The sequence below is a fragment of the Electrophorus electricus genome, chromosome 11 (genome assembly GCF_013358815.1).
Source record: "Electrophorus electricus isolate fEleEle1 chromosome 11, fEleEle1.pri, whole genome shotgun sequence".
NCBI lineage: Eukaryota > Metazoa > Chordata > Actinopteri > Gymnotiformes > Gymnotidae > Electrophorus > Electrophorus electricus.
In genome coordinates, this window is record NC_049545.1 from 23598866 (window position 1) to 23620780 (window position 21915).

Sequence of the window (21915 nt, forward strand, 5' to 3'; positions counted from 1 at the left end):
CAGTACTCCCTCGCTGGCCATTGTTTCTGGTTCATGCAAACTGAACTCCTGGTCATTTTTATTTTATTTTTATTTTTTATTTATTGCGTTCACCTTGCTGGAGGGACATAGAATTGCATATCAGGAAAATGGAAAGTTGCGAGAGTCAAAAATCAGAGAGTAAACGCTGTCGTAGATTAAATACGGCAAATGAGGAAAACGCGCTTTAATTCACAAAAACATGAACGAGCACCAAGAATAGCATGGAAAGGTACATTTATTTTGTCTTTCTCTATGTAGAGTAGGGTACAGGGCAGCACATGGTTCCTTCAGCTGCTGTGAAACAACCGCGGGGACGAGCGGGCACTTGAACCACATGTTCGGAGCACTAACCTATAGGTATGAGCCGACATGTAGTCCTAGATATTAACGTGACCAGTTCAACTCTCCATTTCATCTGCGGGTGGGATATTCCTCAAGAAGCAGCAGCTTTCGTACATGAATTGCGAAGCACTATCTAATATGCTCAGAGAAGTGAAAGTGGAAAGACGACAAACCTGTCTGGACAGCCGGTGTTTGTAGCTGCCTAATGCTTTTGCGCCAGTACAGGCCGAAGTTAATCAATGAATTTATTTTTAGCGCCAAAAGAGCAGGACACGTTTTAAAGATATATAATATATTCATTCTACTTACGCGTGGCTTTTGTCACGTGATCTCTATTGTAACATATAGCTAACATGATGGTTAATACTTGGAGATTTTTAAATATGGCTAATAGAAGCCCTGACATACAGCAGTCTTTGAATAGTTATAATATTTCATTAGGTTGGGCTCAGTTTAGGACACATAGCATTAAAGTATACAAGCTAAAAGTAAGATGGAAGATGTTTTTGTCAATCGGAGAAATAAAGATGATCGACCAGAATGCTCTGGTAATCTTGACAGGTATGTTAGCCTGTTTGTTGGTTGTTTTATAGAATTTTGTACAGTATTTACTCTTAAATATGTCTAAATAGCCAAACTATTTAAAAGGACTTCCACAGGGACATGATGCCAGATTTAAAATGACATATCAACATGAATTTTCTTTTTTTTCCCCCACCACTTTTGGAGGGGTGATGCCTCAGACTATTGTTCAAGCTCCATGTTAGGCTGTGTTATCCATGTTAGGTATGTTATCTTTGGTCAGCACTGCTAAACCTAACAGCATGGCATTAAATCAACTTAAAAAGCTATGGTGACATTGGTTTGTCTCAGCATGGTAACGGTAACAGGCTCTTAGAGTGGCTTTAATCATGGCTTCAGACAACCCCATGGGAAAGGTAAACGTACTTAGGGTCTGATCTCCCAAAAGCATGGTAGCATGGTAACACATGTCATTGGTACATGTTATTGTGGTAACCATAATGCAAAATTCTTTGTAACGGATGAGTGTCCTTATCAGTATCTTCATGGCCTTATAACGTCTGCACTTTTAGGAAACTGAAATACTAAGGTGAAGCCAGCTGAATAACTTTGATAAGTGTAAAAAACTTTACAGAATTCTAAACAACAGGCATGCACCACCTTATGACTCTTCCAGGCAAACTGAATAGCTCCACAACCATTTTTGCTCATATATTATTGCATTGGTCAGTATTTAGGCCAAGACAGGGTTATTTGCATACATATTCAGGGAGTAAGGGTTTGTTTAGCATTTGTCTTTACATATTACACTATAACACCAAAGCCCACTGTAAGTGCTCTGTGGCCTCAGCTGTAATCAACTGAAACATGTTCAAAAACCTTCGATTTTCCCTTGAAGCTGGTAGCGAAGAGAAAGTCGCGCTGACCTGTAGAGAGTGGAGTAAAAGAACGTGGCCACTGAACATAGACCTCCCTGAACTTGATGAACAGCTGCTTCTCCTTGTCCCACCTGTAGATCTGTGAGAACGAATAGTCACTGCTCAGAACCAGATAGTGCTGGTCTTTGAACATGAAGGGCTGTAGGACCATTGCGCCACGGGAGGGCATGCCTTGTACTTCCACAAAGTTCTTACCCGTCCACTTCAGGACCTTTGAATCTCCAATGTAGCAGGCCATTGCTAAGTAGAGGATGTTGTTGATTCTGAAGGCTTTCACACTAACCATGTCATCCATATTCGGTATCTCATCATAGAGAACAAACATCTGGTTGCCCTTGTTCCACTGGTAAATAATGGGGGGCTGTGAACGGCTTGTGAGTATGAGAGCAGCTTTGCCATCCAGGTCAAAAAATTCTGCGTCAGTGTCACGAAACCACTCATGAAGAAACTGGTGAGGGAAGAAGCCTGTGTCATTCCACCTGAAGAGGGTGGACACGCCCGCTTTGGAGCTGTCGACGATCAGAAAGAACTGCTCATCCCCAATTCTGAAGACCTCGATGTCATTTGGCTTGGACACGTTCAGCATCTCTACTGCTTGGAACTTGGTGAACTTGTTCTGCTCTTGGTTGAATTTGTAAATGCGTGAGCCATTGAAGAGCTGAGTGACAATCACAAATGACTGCTCGTTAATCAGCACAGACCTGCACCCAATAACAGATTGTCCTGGAACAAGATAAGAACCATTTTAAAGTTTTATTTACATTCAGATTTATTCAGTTCACAGTTATATTATTAATAAGTAGTACTTTGTATTGAACCTGTGATGTTATCAAAAGGCCTGAATTTGGTCTCGATGTGATCCCATTCCATGATGATGCAGCTGTCTGAGTCTGGCACAGGCAATGCAGCATAAATGTCTTCTTTATAGAAGAAAATATCAGCTGACATGGACTGGGTGTTTATGATTTGATGAGAGACAAAATCTGGGAAACAAACAACACAAACCCGAAAAGTAGCGTAAGCTGTTTCATACTTCGAGTAGCAACATAAAATATGAAATAAAATTGTTGATTTGTAGAGCAAGTTACCAGTGGAGATGCACTTGGCATGTTTATCAGGAACATCTTTCATTAGGAGACCCTTGAGGTCTGCAGGCCCTGCGCAGTACACATCTGAGACTGTAGCATTTGACCTCTTCAGCCATAGCATTAACCACTTGGACTCACAGTCACATTGAAACAGGTTCCCCCTCAAGTCTCTAATGTTGTGAACAAAGAATAGTTCGATTAGAAGACACACCTGTGCCTGTTTGATAACTGTAGTGGTGTAGTTGTTTACATAGCATTGCTTGTGTATTTTTGCTCCATGGCAGCAATAAATAAATAAATATTAAGGGTGAGTGAAAACTTCAGTTTGTTGGCTGAAGAAGATTTGATTGCTTTCCCTCAACAAAAACAACAACAAAACAACCTCTTCTATCAACACTTCTAGCAAGTGTTTTGCCTGCAATAGCTGACATTTGCTTTTTATCTTAACCTGTTGTTTCTCATTCTGTGGTTTCATCTTCAGAAGCACAGGCACAGGAACAGTACTCACAGTTCGATCAAAGAATGCAAATCACCAAACAAGCCTTTTGGGAGGGTTTTCATATTATTGTTTGCCAGAGATCTTTAGAGAGGGGAAGGGGAAAATAGAGAAGAAATGACTTGAAAAGAGAAACATACACAAAATAATTAGGTGATCTTTCAAAACTCAGTTCTTTGTGTAGGTGGCACAAGAAGACCTTTCCAATTTATCTGTATAATACACAATTATGTACAAACTATTCTATATATGGGACTTAATTTTAACTTTAAGCAACAGTTTAAAATAACTGAGTAATGATTAATGTATTCTTATTCTCAAATAGCCACATTTTCCTAACAAAATGCACAAAATGTTCTTTTTTTCAGGTCTTTTTTTTTCTTTTTTTCTTTTTTTTTCTTCTTGACACAGCACAATTATAGCCAAACTTTACTGGGTTGATTCAGACAATTAAGCTAATGGGCTAAACAAGTATTTGCTGGAATTTTAAAAATACTTTTACTGCATATTTCCATTGCTGACGAGCTGAAACTTCTTATTCCATGCAGTGCTTCTGTGTGTCCCAGCAACTTACAAATGTGTGACATCACGAAGTCCTCTGAAGGCATATTTGCTAATTGCATCGATCTTGTTCCCTTCAATAAACCTGAGTGAGTGGCAGTGGTTTGAAAAATATTAGGCCAGTTCATATTAGAGAAACTTGCAGTACATAAAAATTCACTTCATATTTCAGATAGCAAACACTACAAACTAAACAGTTGTTTCACAGTTGTTGGTCCATGGGTTAGTTTAGGCCTCATGGGACAAAGCAAAACCTTGTATTAACTATATTGATGTATGCTATTTTTTTCTATACAATTGTAATAGATATAGCTGTGAATTACATTTAGTAACTTTAATAATACTAATACTAAAGTAATTTGATCAATCACAAATACTGCATAGGTGTGTCGCCATACACTTACAAGTATTCAAGGTGAGGAAGGCCAGAGAATGCGTCCTCCTTTATGTTGGAGAGGGAATTTGAACTAAGGAGCCTGAAAGACGGGAAAACATTTGTCCATTTACATCTCTGTGAAAATAACAAGACATCCTCTTCATAGCGTTTTACTACATATGATAATTCGCGTTCATTAACCACAATAGCAGATGTGCTCGTTTTATCGTCCTGTAAAGTGGCATAATACACATACTATATGTTGAATTCCCTGTTTAATAATCTATCACAGCTGTTTGGTTTTTTTTTGGGATTACCATAAACATCATTTAGATTATAAATAGCATCTGAATATCAAGATTTTATTTTTGGTGTAATCTGTCTCCGAGGAAAACATCATGTAATGTGTTTGGTTCCTTACAGTAACTGCAGCGATGGTATAAGGGAGAACATAGATGCTTTGATTTCTGGGAAGCTTCCATTGACAATACTCCTGCAAAACATGCCTTTATTAAAATCAGTTATTCAGTTTTAATCATTTTTGACACACCATTTGTAGATTCGGTCTGACTAAATGTCTACATTAGTAGACAAATAAAACTACCCATTGAAACTAAACAAGTTAAGAAGCGTTTTGCGATCACAAAATAAACACCGTTCAGTTTGTTTTTTCTTGAATACTGACAAGACCCCAGAGACTTACAGAGAGTTGATGTCACTCGGAACAGCCCGAGGGATGAAAGATGATCCGACGCAAATAATAGAATCAGACGTACAAGTGCAACCTGAAGGGCACTTGAAAATCCGTTTTGCCTGAAATACTTGAACGCTACACGAAAACAGTAAAGTTATCCAGATAAAATGTCGAACGCGAGACATTTCGCTTGTATGAATAAGGTGTTTTTGTTAAGAGGAGAGCAGCACTGGGCGCTGCACAGACTGACCTCAGCAAAGACTAGTGCAGTGTTTTCATCTGCCCCACTAGCGGAGACCTCTGGATCCACCCGGCACGCCTGCAGTACTACAGTTGATGGGACATTACACTTACACTGGCAAAATGATGGTCAGCTTCCGAAGTGAACTTAATAAATGATCATTCGAGTACCTTTAATCTTTCCTGAAGTAGTATAAACTATTACTACTACTACATTTTATTTAACCAAAACTTGCTTGGTCAAAAAACTTTTATTATATTATTATATTGTTACATAACTGACACGGTATGTTAAATCCAGTTAACCGAGGAATGCGTCACTAATGTCCTTGTTATAGGGCAGCTCTAACCAGAGCGCAAGCTGTCGTATAAAGACTAAGCATTTCATAAGATTTCGCAGAGGCAAGGAAAAAAAAAAAAAAAAAAAAAAGACTTTTAACACTGAGCACGATGTCTAGTCGGAATCGTAATTATAAAATACTCTTAATTTGATGTGGGGCTAGAGGATGGCTAACATCTGACCACTGAGTGGTGGAGGATTTCAGCCCAGCAGTGACACTGACACATGTAATCAAACCCAGCAGTGACACTGACACATGTAAACATACCCATCAGTGACACTGACACATGTAATCAAACCCAGCAGTGACAGACACATGTAAACAAACCCAGCAGTGACACTGACACATGTGATCAAACCCAGCAGTGACAGACACATGTAAACAAACCCAGCAGTGACACTGACACATGCAATCAAACCCAGCAGTGACGCTGACACATGTAAACATACCCAGCAGTGACACTGACACATGTAAACAAACCCAGCAGTGACACTGACACATGTAATCAAACCCAGCAGTGACACTGACACATATAATGTGCCACAGCCAAGATGGCACTATATCAGTGTAAATGCTGTGTTAAGAATGGCGCACTTAACCTTCAGTGTTAGCAGTGTTCCTGAAACTGATCAATGATGAGTTGGGTAGAGAATGGTTAAAAAGAGTAGAGTAGTAACAAGCAGAGTGGCTAACGAACTGATCATACCAAAAGATGGACTACAGTCTGTAAATGTATACCATAAAGTGCATATATCAGATAGATACACCTATTTTATAAGTGTACCTAATAAACCATCAAGTGTGTGTAAGAGAAGTGTTTCTATTAAAATGACTATATACGCCAACATTCTTCAGCTCTGACCAAGAAGCTGGAAAACAGGTGGCAAGGCACCAGCTAGGAAGCTTTCACATTAGTCGAATCAAGAGGTTATGAAAGCACCTTGTTCTTTTTCAGTCTTAGGATATGTCTTATATTGGATGTTTTTAAATGCTAGTCGCTTACAAACATTGTCCACAATCGATGGCTATACCATTTAAGTCCTTAAATGTAGTATTTGGTTTTGCAAAAAATCAAGTTGTAGCTTAGTGGTTAAGGTACTTGACTTGTAATCAGAAAGTTTCTGGTTCAAACTCCACCATTGCCCAGTTGCCCCTGAGCAAGGCCCTTAACCCTCGATTACTCAAGTTGTACTCACTCATAATTGTACGTTGCTTTGGATTTTTTTTAAAAGCATCATGTAAATGTATCTAAAATTATTACTTCTAGTAAGAAGAAGGCTTCTGGTTTTCCCAGTTTTTAAGTGGCACGGCTGAGTTGCTGAATGGTTGCAGAAAACAGACAGAAATAGGTTTTGCTTCATACTTTATTTTTCAAAATAGGAAGAGAGAGGTCAGTTGGCTCATGAAACTTGATGTTTTAAGCACATATCCCATTACAGTGCAATCTGATGTGAAATGTAATTGTCAATATATCTGTATCTCTTCCCAGTAGTCTTATAGAAAATCTTAAAATGAGCTGTTAGAACATTAGATTCTGTTCATACAATATCATTACTGTCTGTGTGGACAACAGATTGCAGAAGTTTTCTAGCAGTTACTTTCTCCACAGTGCTACAAACTGCACATTAAATATCTCACATGCGTGCATCAGAAGCAGAGAACCCCCGAGCTTTTACCTCTGCCTTGCAGTAGACTCCACGAAAATCAACACAGATCTATCTTTTATCATAGGGTGTCCTCCTATGAAATCCCACATGCCCCGTCTAATGTAACTGTCTGTTGTTAAAATATTAAAATAAAATATTAATCTGTTCTAAATGACTTTTTTCATCACGGTTTATGCCCACCGTTGTGTTGTAACATCCTGATTAGTAAAAAATTAAAGATCAACGTGAATGCGGAACAGCAGTAAAACCGTAACAGTCCCGATACAGACCAGGCTGCGTGGTGACGTATGTTTACGTGTTGACGTATGCCTACGCGATGAGAGAGAGCGAGCAGCTTCCGCGGTGCGGCGTCGGTGTCTCCGGTGTGTGTGATAGGTCCGGTTTTTCTCTTTTGTGGTACATGTGCTTCCTTTTAAATGACTGTTAATCGGACTTTGTTGTGGCAAACAATAATCCGTATGTCGTGAAAAAGCATCAGAATTGGTCGCTTTGTTTGGACGCGTAAATACAGTTGAACCTTGTCCGCCTTGTTAGCGTTTTAGCCTGTTAGCAACTTTGTGAATGAGGTGGTTAGCTAGCCGGCTATCACAACCTTATCTTTAAGTCACTTACTTTTTAATTAACATATCGGTCTCGCTAAAGAATTCCTATATTTCATCTGTATGTTGAAAAGGTGTCCCGGATAACAGGAACGGGCCCCGGACAGGTGAAGTTCATCGCTGGCCGGTAAACAACACACACGGCGGCGGTGCCGGCGCGAGCTAATCTTCCTGTTCGCGCTCCAGACTGGGCTCGGTAGCGCGTGCTTGACCCTGGCCGGGGTTAGGTAGGGTTAAGGCCACTCACCTCCACCTGGTCGCGGTGCAGGACCGCGTCCACACAGCCCCCACCCAAAACAAAGCGCATCAGGATGAGCTACAAGCCAATAGCACCCGCACCCACCGGCTCCAACCACACACCCCCAGGTAAAGCTAAAATCCAACTTTTACACTGTTGGTTTTCACTTTGACGACTTTTATATGTTTTATTGGCGCCATACTGTGTGCCTACGTAGTGCTAGGTTCATTCTATCACTTCATATAGGCGGATGGCCTTGTGCCAAGGCTTTCGGCCACTCCGTTCACACTTGCGGAATTTCCCTACTGTAGGAAGCCCTTTGCTATCCCCTGTTACCAGGTACTTGACAGTCTTTTGTAATCAGATTTCACTGCTCGTCTTCTCTCTCTTGTCTCAGGATCCTGTGGGTCTTCTCCATCTCTGCCCTCATCTTCTAACTTCAGACCAGCTTTCAGTGACTTTGGCCCACCGTCAATGGGTTTCGTGCAGGTGGGTTAAAGTTTTTTGCTTAAATCAGGCACAGAAGGGTTTCCTGTAGAGTAAAATGATCTTTTCTACCTTTCTGCCAGAGGGAGGAGACTTAGGCTTTCAGTTGAAATCTAGATTCTCTTTTCCACTTTTCACCCTTTAAGCAGTTTGTTCTTAAGATTGTCCCTTAATCTGAACATCTGCTTTGTGCCAATATTATTCCATTGAACCATAGTAGTGTGCATATTGCTTGGATTATTAACCTGGTTTTTAAGGAACCTCTTGTAAATTGAAATGGATGCTTAAAATAGTTTTGCTAGATTTATTGAGTATCAGTAATGTAAAACTTAATGGAATCATTTTGTACAATTTGAAATATCACCACTTGAAATTTTATTACAAAAATTGTAACATAGTTTATGTAAAGTCATAATGCTTATTGGATACAAGTTTGCATTAAGACTTTCCCAAGTCTAAATTTTTTTTAATTTCCTATTTTGTAGGGCTTTTTATTTAGACAGTCCATGGCCATGGCAGGATATCTCTAGCCCTATTTACACCTGTTATCAAACATGTCATGTGATCTGATCCAAAGTGATGAGTGAAACGCGTACCTATTCACACCTGACCTTTACATCTGCCTCTAATGCAGCTCAGCTGACCACTTGTGTTCAGGTTTTATGTCAAAGACTGTCCGTGTATATTATGTCAGTGATGAGTCCATGAGTTTTCTTTGCACTGAGTCCTTAGCCCAAGTTAAAATAAGGTATCTGCACCGAAGAACGATGCAGCCACAAACCTCGCTCTTAATCACTGGCTTTTTGGTCCGAAGACTAGCTAGCAGTTGTAAACTGTGTCCCTAGAATGTTGTTCCTCTTTCCTTATTGTCTGACCTGCATCACAATGTGAATTAGCATGTTCACTCCAAATGCAGTGTGGCCATTAGGGATGGTATGTTCGCATCAGCACACCAGCATAAAAGTTCACAACGTCATTTCCCTGATTAAACGAATGTGCATCAGATGCAGTCTATAAAATATATATATATGAATATGAGTCTTCAAAAATACATAGGCAGCATGACGTGAATGCAGAGGTGTCTGCCTCCCACTACCCCTAGGATGTGGCTCTGAACTTTTGAACTCTCTCCCCCCCCCCCCCACACACTGCTGGCTAACAGCACTGCTTATTCTAAGGCAATAACTGATGCCATGACCTGAAGATATCCAGCCTTACAGTGTTATAGAAAATAAGGGCTTTCAATACCTCCTCCACATGTCTCAGCCAATGTATCACACACCAAATTGGAAGCTTTTCACCAAGAAATAAATCCGTTCTGTACGACAAAGTGGGATGAGGGAGAGCTGAGTCATTGAGCAATGGCCAAAGAATTTCAATGAGTTCCTGGTTGAGTGCCATTTGCTACTGTCTCGTATGTCACGGTCACGGCCTGCTACATTTGTGACAACTGGATTTATACAAGCCAGAGTGTTGTTAGATTCACATAGGGAATAATCTATCAACTTTACTGCATGACGTGGAATGTCAAGGAGAAGAACCCAGTGTTGGTCACATGTAACACAAAAGCCATGACACTGGCTGGAGTTGCTGCAGAGATGGACTGTCGTGGGATGTATTGCACGCGCACTAAATCTGGTCTCACAAAAGTCCCTGAAGGTGGACAGGGTGTCGGGGCCAGAAACTGGTAACCTTTTTTCCTCACAGAAGCCCAAAAGCATGTGAAATGCAGGTCCAGTTACACCTGCCAAATCACAAGCTAGTCCATGTTTTCATGAGTCAGAACAGCTCCCTTGACGTGTTGAAGCGTTTTTGGGTGCAGCAACCTGCTGTGTTGAACGCCCTGCTGTCAGGGCAGAGGGTGGAAACAGCCACCCTGATCCAAGAGGTCATCAAAGTGGTGTCTCCTCTGACAGTGACAACCACACCCCTTTGTGAGGGAGTGGGGACCCACCCTCTAAATGATTTCCCAAATTTACTGCAGAGGCATCTACGGCCAGATGAAGGCAATTTTTACAGTTAAAATCAGTTATGATGTTTACTGTGATGTAGTACAAGAGAGAAACACATGTGAAGTAAAATGGAATTTTCTGTGGTTAATATGGTTTACTGCCTATTTAAGAAGCACCAAAGAGAGAAAATCAAATTATCTGTACCCGACTGAATTGCATAGAATTGTCTTTTGCATTGTATCGAATGGCACTGCATCACAATAGTGGCGATTCGTATTGTTTTAGTAGTTTCTTCATGTGTATCTTTAACGTTTCGGATTGATGGATCCAATCCCTCAAACCGCATTGCCATCACTGAGATGCATGTGATCCTGTTCACATGAGCTTGGCTCCAACCACTTACCTGATCACTTGAGATACATGTTAACATGAGGTATAAACATGTTCTATATCTCCTAATAATTAGTCCAATCTAAAACTGTGTAGTTGATTTATTCTGTGTAAAACATTATTTGCATAAGGTGGGGGTGGAAAAAATTTTCAGTTTTGTGATGTAGCAATCTTATTTTTTCCAGGTTGTACATTTGCTAAATGATCCTGGAGAGTAAGCATGCATACTTTCCCTGACTCTAAATAGAGGACAATGTGTGGATCTAGCGTGGGGTGAGTTTGTGGAAATGTCCGTGACTGTGTCCATGTGTTTGTGCACAGCCAGTGAAGGTGTCACAAGGATCTACGTACAGCGAGCTGCTGTCAGTCATTGAGGAGATGAGCCGTGAAATCCGTCCCACCTATGCCGGCAGTAAAAGTGCTATGGAGAGACTCAAGAGAGGTATCCTGTCCACATCAACACAGATAAGGATACTGTAGAAATTGCAGCATATGTGTAATAAACCGCTGTAGTGTGTTCACTACTACATGTAAAAACCTTTTATCCCTCTTTGGCCATTGATGAATCAGGTAGATTGTAACTTAAAGGCTCCGGTTCCCAGATCTATATTAGTCCAGCCCTAGGCTTCACTTGACCTATATTAATCCAGCCATAAGCTTCAGTTGACCTATATATTTCTAATGTGTCTTCTCCAACACCCCCTCCCCTCCCCCTCCAGGAATTATCCATGCCCGAGCTCTTGTGAGGGAGTGTCTAGCTGAAACTGAGCGAAGTGCTCGCACATAACATACACCTTCCTGCATGTCTTCACTTCACACACATCTTCATTTATTTCTGCATTAATTCACAAAACACACCCATCTTTGTTAAACATGCAGCCAAGCCTATGACCCCTCCCCTTATTAATTAGTGCTTATACCTGTTAGCACAACCGTTTTGTAATCTCAACTTTTGCAGTTCTGTATTTAAATACAAAAACAATAAAAATGTCAGGTTTTGCAGTTAAATATCTTCTATCCCTTCGTCTGTTATTTGTGTGTTTGCGCACAATCAAAGGATTATGGGTCCAGGTATTTTACTTTATTTGCTTGTTACAACAAAGGCTTATTACAGTGACAGACCACATCGTGAGGCATGTTGACAAACACCTATTTAACCAGTAGTGGTGTGCTTTTGTGTCCCAATGTATACAAACTGAGAATTATCAACAAGAAGACAAACTACGAAAGAGTGTAATGACCCACACTGAATGAACTTTTTACTTACTGTTTTACTCAACAGATGGTCACTCGTTGCATAAGCATGTACATGTAAAATTGTTGTTTCGATAGGAACATCACCTTGGCAATACATATTTGCCCTGTCTCTCTCTCACACACACAGGCCTGTCTGTGACCAAGTGTGTGAACATTTCAATATGAAATTGTGGGTGTCACAGTTCATTAACTGACCAACCCTCTCAAACAATGTGCACAAACATACATAGAATGACTATACTTGACATTAAGGACAATAATAAGCAAAATATATGTGTAAATATATAGATTTTTAAAAAAAAAGCATCCAATACAACAGGCATTATCCAAGAGTGGCACAGGTGGGAAAGGGGTGGGGGGGCTGATGGCAACCTACTTTTATCATGTCTGTCAGGAGGCTGGGCCTCATGCCCACTGTCAACAGAATCATGGCGTTTGGGCAGTGACTTCTGGACATCAGCTCCACCCATCTCTGCGTGATGACTGGGGTTAAATCAATCTGATGACGTCTACCAGGTTACAACTCTCAGATCCTCCATCTTGCTCCAGGTCCCCTTGGGGAGTGTTGTGTTGATTGTCTGGCACCATCTTGCTCCGTTATGGTACTGACCGCCGGAGGAGTGCCACTCCACATTAAACTGTGCCCTCTCAAACTTGAATTTGTTAGGAGAGCCTTGTAATCCTGATGATAATTTCTGAGCATATTTCAGACATATAATATTGTGCATGTGATAATTCTAAGCATAATAGTTCTCAGGGGGGGAGGGGTTGTTGGAGCAGAGATAATAGGACAGTGTGTGTGTTGGGTTTGCTGGAATGGTGAAGGGGAGGGAAAACATGCTCCAATCTGAAGGAATTTCTCCTCGTGAACGACAAGAAATGGAGGTCCTTTTTGGTTTCAGCTCTGAAAGTGAGCAAGAACCACGGGCCATGTAACTAACCCATCCTTTTTGCTAAAGTTACATTAAAAAATTATTCATTTAAAATTCTATTAATACAGTCTGGAAATATTAATTAAAAAATAACAGTTCTTTTGTTTTGCTATGTGTGAGTCTGGTGAGCGCCAACTTTACTTGCCATGTGCTTGTATTTTTACAAAGGTTTAAAAATGGGGCCCTGCCTCGCTGTGTGAGGAGCGGGACTCACCATGCCAGCTGGGGTTGCGGTGCCACTGGGGTGGGTGAAGAGGTTCCTGTAACGCCCCTTCTCCTCTTTCTCCTTCATCCGGATCCGTTCCTCCATCGCCCGGATCTCCTTGGCCACGGCGGGTCCCAGCGAGGGATCCAGCTGGAGCACCTTGGTAAAGTCCGTCCTGGCCTCCTTCTCGTTCCACACGGCTGCGTGAGCCTTCCCACGCTTGAAGTACGCCTTCACGTTATCTGGACCAAGGACAAAACGGAACACAGTCCACGAAGTCCACAACCTTGTCAGTGAACAGATTTAAAACTTCTAATGTCTGCATTAAATAATGTAAAATCTGCAGTGTTCGCTTGTGTCACTAGCTGGCCTCTTCCACTACTGGGGGCGAGTTCTTTGTGTGTCTATTTGTGTTCTTGGCATACAAACACAAGACACAGTCATTCGGCAGTGTTCCCCCCGGCTGGCTGATGCCCTGGTTTACCTTCGTACTTGTTGATGAGAGAGGAGCAGTGCTCCAGCACCTCGTAGTACTGGCCCAGCATCAGTTTACACTGGCAGAAGTTCAACAGAAGCGGTGTGATCATCTGATCCAGTTTAATCCACGCCACATCACCAGGCTGCTCCTGTACACACAGCATATATTGGAGAAATAAAAATGTGACATTATTTGAACCCTATATTATGAAACACTTCATTATCCTGTTAGGAAATTTTTAATAATTAAACTTTAATCATGCATGGTGAAAGTCTGCTATAGCATCCCCCTTTAAAGCAATAGTGTAAAATCTTTTTAAAGAAGGGAATGGCTACTATTGCATATATGGTATTTTAGCAGAGGGACATAAATATTTGACACTATGTGCGGAAATTGAATCCACAATCTTATTGGCACAATATTATTGGCACAACTCTGAACCATTTCAGTGCTCCCTGCCCTCCCACAGGTCTGACCTTCATCTGCAGGTTCTTCAGACAAGCGATGGCATTGTAGTATTTCTCTGAGGCTGCCTGGATTTCGCCCTTCTTGAAAAGTGTGTTGCCCTCCTCGTGGATGTGAGGCACGGCCTCCAGTTTCTCCTCATCCGTCATGGCCCAGGTCTCTAGGGCGAAGGAGCCTGGAGGCAAGACCTGGGGAAGCACATGCAGTCGAGAGCCTGAACTAAGCAGACTTTAACCCAGGGTAGTCCAACCCCGCTCCCGGAAAACAAGACTCCAGCATGGTTTGCCGATTTTCCTACTTAAAACATTGATGAGTTGAAACCCACTGGTGTGTCCTGAGTAGAGGAATCACCAAAACTGTGCTGGACTTTATCCTGCCAGAGCCCCATTGATCTCAGCAAATCCGTCAACACGCTTTAGTGACTCACAGTTACTGGTCATTTCCATTTGGTTCTTATTTTGCTTTTAATGCACAGACACCGCTATGAAATCAGAACTCTCGTTTGGAAGGGCTGTCCTCAGTCCTTTAGTTAAAGTCATTGAATGGGGACATGTCAAGGCTCAGGGATTGGACATGCTGAAACTACCAGCAATCAGTTGGTTTACTTTAGTAGTCTTACTCAATCAAAGCCATGAAGCAATGGCATCTGTTTATGACACTGATTCACCAAACCCTGATTGAGATGTTGAATCAGTTCTTCTCCAGTTAAGGATAGCTTATTAACTTCTGATCAGTCTGTACCAAACTTTGTAGCAATCTGTATAGAAGTTAACTAATTATTCCTTAATAACTCTCTCTCTCTCTCTCTCTCTCTCTCTCTCTCTCCCACCCAAACTGATTCATGATCCCAAACCTCCCAGTGAGCAAACACCATCCTTCCTTCTTCCCCTTACCTCCAAGAGCTCAATGGTGAAAACCAGAGGCTGTGGGTTGGCCTGCAGATGGTCCAAGTCTGCATGGCCCAGTGAGTGGTGGCTATGGACCTGGGCGATTCCACAGCAGTGCCTCTGGCCCTCCAGGGGGTCTTTCCCAACACTGATGTTGCGTAGGGACTGGGACACCAGTGGGTACAGGGCTGTGTGCTGGTGGAGCATGTGCACCGACAGTCAAAGCAGGAAAACAGAGCCAATAAAAAACAGCCTTTAAATGTGTGCATTTTTAACCTGTTAACAGCCTGGACTACATTTCCCAGATGGGTTTTATTAAGTTTATCTGTTACTATATTCTAAATTATATTTGCTCCACCATATAATGACAATGATAACAGAAGATTTCATGTTTTTGAAGGAACCACTACAACTGGGTTAGAAACAATGGTTACCGCACCTTCACATCACAGGTGAATTCTGCCATCTCCCCTACTCTCATGGTAGTGACCACTCGCTCCCACACTGGAAGTTTGAACTTCTTTCCAAGAATCAGCTCCATGGGTTTACTCCTCTCCCCCATGGTCCTGGAGTCATCCAGCAACGTGCCATCACACAGGCTGGTGCGGTAATGAAACCTGACCTAAAAGGAAATACAGGAGGAGGCACAACGTTCTTCAGTATCAACTGTTTTCATTCACGTGTGCGCACACTGATAAAAAAAAAATAGTTCAAAGTAACATTTTGTTTGACTTGATAAGTGTTCGATCTTGTGTTATATCATAACAGCTGTCCGAGCAGACATGCTGTGTTACTGTGAAATAACAATCAAGGATTAAATATTAAAGCTTTGATGCCACTTGCCTAAAACCTAAAGCCACTAACCCATGCTGTAATCCATAATATCACTCCATTACTAACCCATGATATAATCCATAATCTTGCTTCATTTTGTGGATTAATTGCTCTTGTTGAGCATATTAATTCTTAGGAAGAGCACAAGGTTCAGACAGAGCATGTAAATGGAAGAGTGTAGTCAAAGTCTGCACCTGGACAAAGTGCACTGCCCAGCACCACCATCACAGTTCATCCACCTGAACCATTCAACTTTGCCAAACCCCAACAATGGGAAAGAATGACTCAGAGATCTGAAAGTTTCCAACTGGCCAGTAACCTTCATTCATGCTCACAGGAAAACCAGGTCGACACTTTAATCTACTGCATGAATGGATGCAGTCAATGATGTGTTGCTAGGGCAGCAATTATCTTCTGACGACCGGAAACCGTACTCCTAGGTGAAAGAGTCACTTGATAGCTTTTGCATACGGAAAAAGAACGTGAGATACAAGAGAGCAAGATTTAATCTACAAAACACTAGGTCGATGAGTCCATGGACAACAGCCCTTTACGCGCTCACCAAAATCGGCAACTATGGGGAGCCACTGAGACAGACTTGTTGGGCTGCCGGAGCGAACACAACTCTACAGGGGTTCACACTAGAAAACGGCATCAACATTGCACGTGAATGGGAAATCATTAAATAGCAGCAGACTGTCCTAAGAGGTGAAATAAAAAATGGAGCTGAAATTGATGCTCTGTGTGTGTCAGACAGAAGCAAAAATCTATGAAACAAAGCTGTTTTAGCAATGGTATAATGGCCATATACAATTATTTCTTTGTCTCTATTATATGCAGACATTATTATTATGGCACACACCAGCAGCTCTGGTTCATAGGAACAATGGACACAGATGACACCTGGAGTTCTTTGGGTATAATAAAGTTAGGTTTAAAATCGATACCGGTGCCGATGTCATGGATTCCCAAGTACGTATTCAGCAACACACAAAAGATTGTATCAAGAAACCTACATAGAGCACTGTTAGGGCAACGAGCCTTCAAAAAATTAAACCTGGTATGCAGGCTAGACTGTGTTGGCAAGGGAGTACTCAAAAGAAAAGATCCAAAGCTGTGTCAGGACCTGGGAACCGTACAGCAGCCAACCGTTTTTCAATACTGTTCTTTGGTATTGCAACTCCAAAACTCAGTGGTGTGTCACATGGATGATATTCTCCTTCCAGGTGAGTCATGAGCTCAGCAAGATGAGAGGCTACACACAGTTCTGGCCAGAAAGTAGGCATCACATTTATAAGCTGGGGATGAGGTCAAGTTCTTGGGCCATATTGTTCTAGCCAAAGGGGCAAGACCTGATCCAAGACAAGACAAAGGTTGCCCAAGACATGAACCACCCAATATCAGGGAGGTGCAGAGTTTCTTGTGGGTGGTGAACCAGCCAGGCAAGTTTATTCCATGTCTCACAGAGTAAGACAAGCCATTGATGCTCTCCAAAAGAAACCTTTAGCACCAGGGCAAAGCCCAGCAGGAAACCTTCAGTCAGCTCAAACAAACTGCCAGGGCTTCCACCTGGAATACAGAGGTTGCATCTGAGACTGATGAGGTACTGTTAGACTAGTACACACACCTGGCAAAGCACTACTATCTGCAGATGCTGTCACACTTACCAGTTTCACAAAACATTAGTGAGCTCAGTCATGGCACAGACAGAATGGAGGACACCAACAGCTATAGCTGCAGCCCAAAGCCTAGGCCGCATATCGCGGCTGCTATGTGATAGAAGTCTGTTCCAAAGTGAAGGAGCCTTCGTATACAGCCTAGAAATGCAGCCTACGTTTGGAGCGATTTTGTAGATGCAACTGATGCATCCTTCCAGGCCCTCGGTTACCCACAGTTCTCTGCGCACGTGTGATGCAAAGGAAATAGCACGACAAAAATGGCAGAAAAGTTTCTGGAGTGGAGTTTGTTTTAAAATATAAAATTTTTCATGTACCTGAACTCATCTGCATTACAAGGCTAAAACGAATGATTAATTAAAGCATTTGCCCATATATCATCATATTATAATCAGAAGTATATATTTGTATAGCTAATTGTATGTAGGCTATCATACTGAATAAGATTACTGGCTAGCTACCACAGCAAATGCAAGCCAAGCTAGTTAGCACACATTTTACTTAGTGTGATTTTATTTTTAATCTTAGCAAATAATTTAGGTTGAAGTTTGAGTATTTAAGAGGATGAAAACTGAAAGCAGACCTGTCTGGTGATGTCACCATGCAGCCTTGTTAGACCGTCCCATTTGTATGGACAATAGAGTGCCAAGGAGCTTGTATGGACAATAGGGCACAGCTGGAAGAGAACAGCACCTGAGCAAAAGTGATGTGACTCTGCCTGCAAGACTAGCCTGGCTGTAATTACCCTGACAGGAGTAGGGAGGCAATACTGGACTGAGACAGCCACCTTCAGAGTTGACGATGGGCTCCTGTTAAAGGGTTCAGGGTAGTTATTCCTTCAGCTCTGCGGAACATAGCATTATAAAAATGAGAGACAAGACATCTGGAACAGCGAGCCAGAGAGACAGTATGATGGCCAGGCCCAAGTGAGCAGCTACAAGAGCTTGTTCAGCAACTGGGAATGTACCAAAGAAAGAGAAAACCCTGTTGAGTCCAGTGCATTTCCTGCTAGGCCATGGCAAAAGTGTACATGTTTGTACTCAAAGGGAGGTGCTATCTGCTTGTATTAGACCATCTTTCTTAATTTGTGGAGATGGCTAAACTTGCTCCTACCAAATCTGAGGATGTAGCTGTGCACCTCAAGTACAAGTTCCCAAGACACGCAATTCCAGAGATTCTAATATCTGGTAATGTCCACAATTTTCCAGCCAACAGTTTTCAGATTTTGCAAAAGACTACAGTGCCCAGCATATTACTAATAGCCCAATATTTTCTCAGAGTAATGGAAAGACAGAACATCATGTCCAGATGTGAAACAGTTTCTCAGTACTGCCAAAGATTCTTATCTGGCACATCTGGCCCATCTGGCCCAAAGGATCTTCGGCCAACGGTTACAGCCCAGCCCAACTACTGGCGGACCAGCAGTGGCACACAACACTGCTCCAGCATCTTTCAATTCTGGTCTCTCTGTTTACGACTCTTTCTAACTACACTACTGTGGATGACAGAGAGAACTAGAGAAGGTGGAAGGAGGCTGGGTGAGAAACCTTCACCAGCGTGCGCCAGTACATAAAGCCAGACGGCCAACACCGTGCTGTTGACAAATTCCCCACTCCCCCAAGAGTTCTCAGCAGGAACAGACAACACCTTGTCCCACATCTGGGACGGGAAAAAGACTTTGGAGCAAGCAGACAAGGACGTCCTAGTTTCACCAATGCTTCTTCAAACCCCAGTGCAGTCTGACCCAATTGTGAAGGCGCACCCCCCCCCCCCCTCCCCTCCCCTCCCCTCCCCTCCCCTCCCCAGCTCAGACTGGGTCGAACAAAGCCCAAGCGACTGGACTTAAGTAAATGTTTTTAAGACAACTATTAATATGTATTATTGTCAAAATTTGAATGATTTTCTAGCAAAATGCAGTGTGCTGGTATTAGGTGCAGGTTCGTTTTTGTCATCAAAGAAGGGAAGATGTGGAGTAACGGTTCTGTTATTTTTTAAATACAGTTTAATTTACAAAAGATACAGGGAATCTTTAAAGTAAGCCCCACACGCAGTCGGTGGTATTTATATTTGTGAAAAGCGGAGCATAACTCATCACAGAAAATGTATTAGCTAGGATAACCCAGCTAGCACACTAGCAGCAAAGCTAGATGTTTACACGATTATTTTGCCTGGAAGACCAGCCAGCCGAGATTTTACCAGTATAATGTTTCTTATTCATCTGAAACATTTTGAGCTTGTCTTAAATGAAGAAAGCAAATGTCTATTTTAGCGCCTTCTTTGTCCAGCATCTCATGATTACTATCTGGCTGCTAACGTACCGAGGCCAACTAACTAGCATCAGTAGCGTTAGCTAGCCTAGCACTGCTAGCTACGGAACAAAGGTTTCTGAGATACAGATCGATACAAAATCTAACAAATAATTTGCTTACCTTTGTGCCATCGAGAAACGACGAAAGTTCACCCTTTCCAGCAGAGATCACTCTTTTCTGAACACCATCCGCACTAAGCTTGAGAGCAATTTCCTCCATTCTTGCTCTTTCTAGTAGATGTACTATCACGTTTTGACCACACGAGGCGCCACATTCCACAATGGAACTTCGGTAAATCTCGGGAATGATCGGACAGTCTATGGTTGTGCTCCATTCGGAAGATCTATATTTCTCATTATTTCTTCTTCTTCTTCTTCTTCTTCTTCTTCTTATTATTATTATTATTATTAAATCAACATACTATTAATTAATGTTATCAACAAACAACAATGCTTTCATGGCATGACAGACATTTTTGCATGTGACTTTAGCTAGCTGGAGTTGCACCAGTTTATGAACCTGATTAAGTCATAGATAAAACCTGCTCCACAGTTCTGGGCTGCTTTCATTTGTTATGATTCCTAAAATGCAGAAGATATCTGAACGCACAATACACTACACGCAATAAAATGCTCTTATCATGGCCCTTCTACTGCCAGTGTTTGTCTATGGAGATTGCATGGTTATATGCTTGATTTTATACACCTGTTGCTAACAGGCATTGGTAAACTGGATCAACCAGATGGGTTTGAACTCTATAATTACCTTATGCAACAAAACTAAGTTTTTTTTTGTCCTACAAACTCAAATCTGTAGACATTCTAGTACTTTATTCACTGAATTTGACTCTATATGACTCTATTTCTATCAGGCATGGCTTTTATGTTACAGAGCAATACAATTGTATAATAAGTATATTTTACTTATTTATAAGTAATAAGAAATACTTTCCTCATTCTGAGGGAAATTTGTGTATCACAGCAGCACTGTCCAGCACAGAACAAACACAACAATAAAATAAAATATAATTAGATAAAATGACATAAAATAAAAATAACAAATGGGGTTATGTACAGGTATGTAAAGCAATGTAATACAAGCATAAAACAGACTAAAATGAGTGCTCTTACATGTGCTCTGTGCAATAGAGAAAAAAACATTGTTATTGTTCTGCACTGTACATGACAATATGAGAGCTGTGTAGTGCAATACTTATGTCTGCAATCTGCAGGCATTGTTATATCACATTATACATGATAATAAGAACTGTACAGAGCAAGTCATAAATGAGGAGGAGTGAGGAAGATGAGAAATAGTCATAGTTCTTATGCACTGTGCAGTGATTCTGTATGAAGGGAAACAGAAAGAAACAGCATACGGCCTCGGTGCGATTCTAGCCCCATGAAGCATCAGCAAGAGGAACGGCTGCATAGTTTAGTAGCTGCCGGCAAAAACGACCTTCTGTGCCTCTTATGAATCATCCAGGCTGGTCAAGCTACAGGTGCTCTTCATCTTATCAAACCTGTGGTGGAGGGGATGGAGGTGTCGTTCAGAATTCTGACCAGCTTGTTAAAAAGCCTCTTCTCCTCTCCATACTCCTTTTCCACGGTATGGGAACCCTGCCAAGTCTCAGGCTTAGATTGAAGGACTCCACAGAGATGTTCTGCACACCTCCTGAGTCTCTCACTCCAACAGGGCCTGCTGCTTTGCGCTTATCTTTTACCTGCACTTTTCATCTGCACTTTCCCCTGCACATATGTGGAGGAGGGGCCCGGTCACATGTGATGGCTGGTGTGGATGATGAGGGGAGTGGGGAGTTGTACAGTGACTCCAGACTTTAAAAAGTCTGTTATTACTCTTAAAATATATATAAATATACATCTAAAATGTACAGGTATTTGATCTTAATCTATATTTGACC

The 21915-nt window shown here is 41.7% G+C and overlaps 3 protein-coding genes across 6 annotated transcripts; 1 reads left to right on the forward strand and 2 right to left on the reverse strand.

Annotated features, from left to right (window-relative positions):
• Positions 1-190: 190 nt before the first annotated feature.
• Positions 191-5442, reverse strand: lgi2b (leucine-rich repeat LGI family, member 2b). The gene is made up of 8 exons (XM_026998806.2): positions 5048-5442; positions 4766-4837; positions 4373-4444; positions 3982-4053; positions 3420-3491; positions 2912-3081; positions 2642-2806; positions 191-2546 (listed from the first exon to the last, which is right to left on the reverse strand). Exons 1-8 carry the CDS (start codon positions 5221-5223, stop codon positions 1732-1734), a joined length of 1614 nt encoding a protein of 537 aa, XP_026854607.2. The 5' UTR covers positions 5224-5442; the 3' UTR covers positions 191-1731.
• Positions 5443-7604: 2162 nt separating this feature from the next.
• On the forward strand, positions 7605-13396 carry cdk2ap2 (cyclin-dependent kinase 2 associated protein 2). Of its 4 annotated transcripts, none has more exons than XM_026998867.2 (5): positions 7605-7682; positions 7960-8251; positions 8521-8612; positions 11273-11393; positions 11671-11959. In XM_026998867.2, exons 2-5 carry the CDS (start codon positions 8197-8199, stop codon positions 11736-11738), a joined length of 336 nt encoding a protein of 111 aa, XP_026854668.1. In that variant the 5' UTR covers positions 7605-7682; positions 7960-8196; the 3' UTR covers positions 11739-11959. The 4 variants fall into 4 exon arrangements, with proteins under 4 accessions (XP_026854668.1, XP_026854667.1, XP_026854669.1 ...); XM_026998866.2 differs by having other exon boundaries at positions 7605-7648; XM_026998868.1 differs by lacking the exon at positions 11671-11959 and adding an exon at positions 13309-13396 and having other exon boundaries at positions 7611-7661.
• aip (aryl hydrocarbon receptor interacting protein) lies at positions 12203-20237 on the reverse strand. The gene is made up of 7 exons (XM_026998864.2): positions 20115-20237; positions 15615-15797; positions 15182-15370; positions 14300-14476; positions 13830-13971; positions 13355-13587; positions 12203-13112 (listed from the first exon to the last, which is right to left on the reverse strand). The coding sequence occupies exons 1-7, from the start codon at positions 20211-20213 to the stop codon at positions 13107-13109; spliced, it is 1029 nt and encodes a 342-aa protein (XP_026854665.2). The 5' UTR covers positions 20214-20237; the 3' UTR covers positions 12203-13106.
• Positions 20238-21915: the final 1678 nt, after the last annotated feature.

Bases quoted from the DNA above. Each gene is read 5' to 3' on its own strand.
- aip (XM_026998864.2), bottom strand. From the start codon at position 20,213: ATGGAGGAAATTGCTCTCAAGCTTAGTGCGGATGGTGTTCAGAAAAGA. The intron at 15,798-20,114 runs GTAAGCAAATTA...ATTTCCTTTTAG, and splicing joins CGTTTCTCGATGGCACAAAG to GTCAGGTTTCATTACCGCAC. The intron at 13,588-13,829 runs GTAAACCAGGGC...TCCTTGGTCCAG, and splicing joins TCTCATCAACAAGTACGAAG to ATAACGTGAAGGCGTACTTC.
- cdk2ap2 (XM_026998867.2), top strand. From the start codon at position 8,197: ATGAGCTACAAGCCAATAGCACCCGCACCCACCGGCTCCAACCACACA. The intron at 8,252-8,520 runs GTAAAGCTAAAA...CTCTTGTCTCAG, and splicing joins CTCCAACCACACACCCCCAG to GATCCTGTGGGTCTTCTCCA. The intron at 8,613-11,272 runs GTGGGTTAAAGT...GTTTGTGCACAG, and splicing joins CGTCAATGGGTTTCGTGCAG to CCAGTGAAGGTGTCACAAGG.
- lgi2b (XM_026998806.2), bottom strand. From the start codon at position 5,223: ATGTCTCGCGTTCGACATTTTATCTGGATAACTTTACTGTTTTCGTGT. The intron at 4,445-4,765 runs GTAAGGAACCAA...CCCGTCTTTCAG, and splicing joins ATACCATCGCTGCAGTTACT to GCTCCTTAGTTCAAATTCCC. The intron at 3,492-3,981 runs GTAAGTTGCTGG...CCCTCTCTAAAG, and splicing joins CTTCGTGATGTCACACATTT to ATCTCTGGCAAACAATAATA.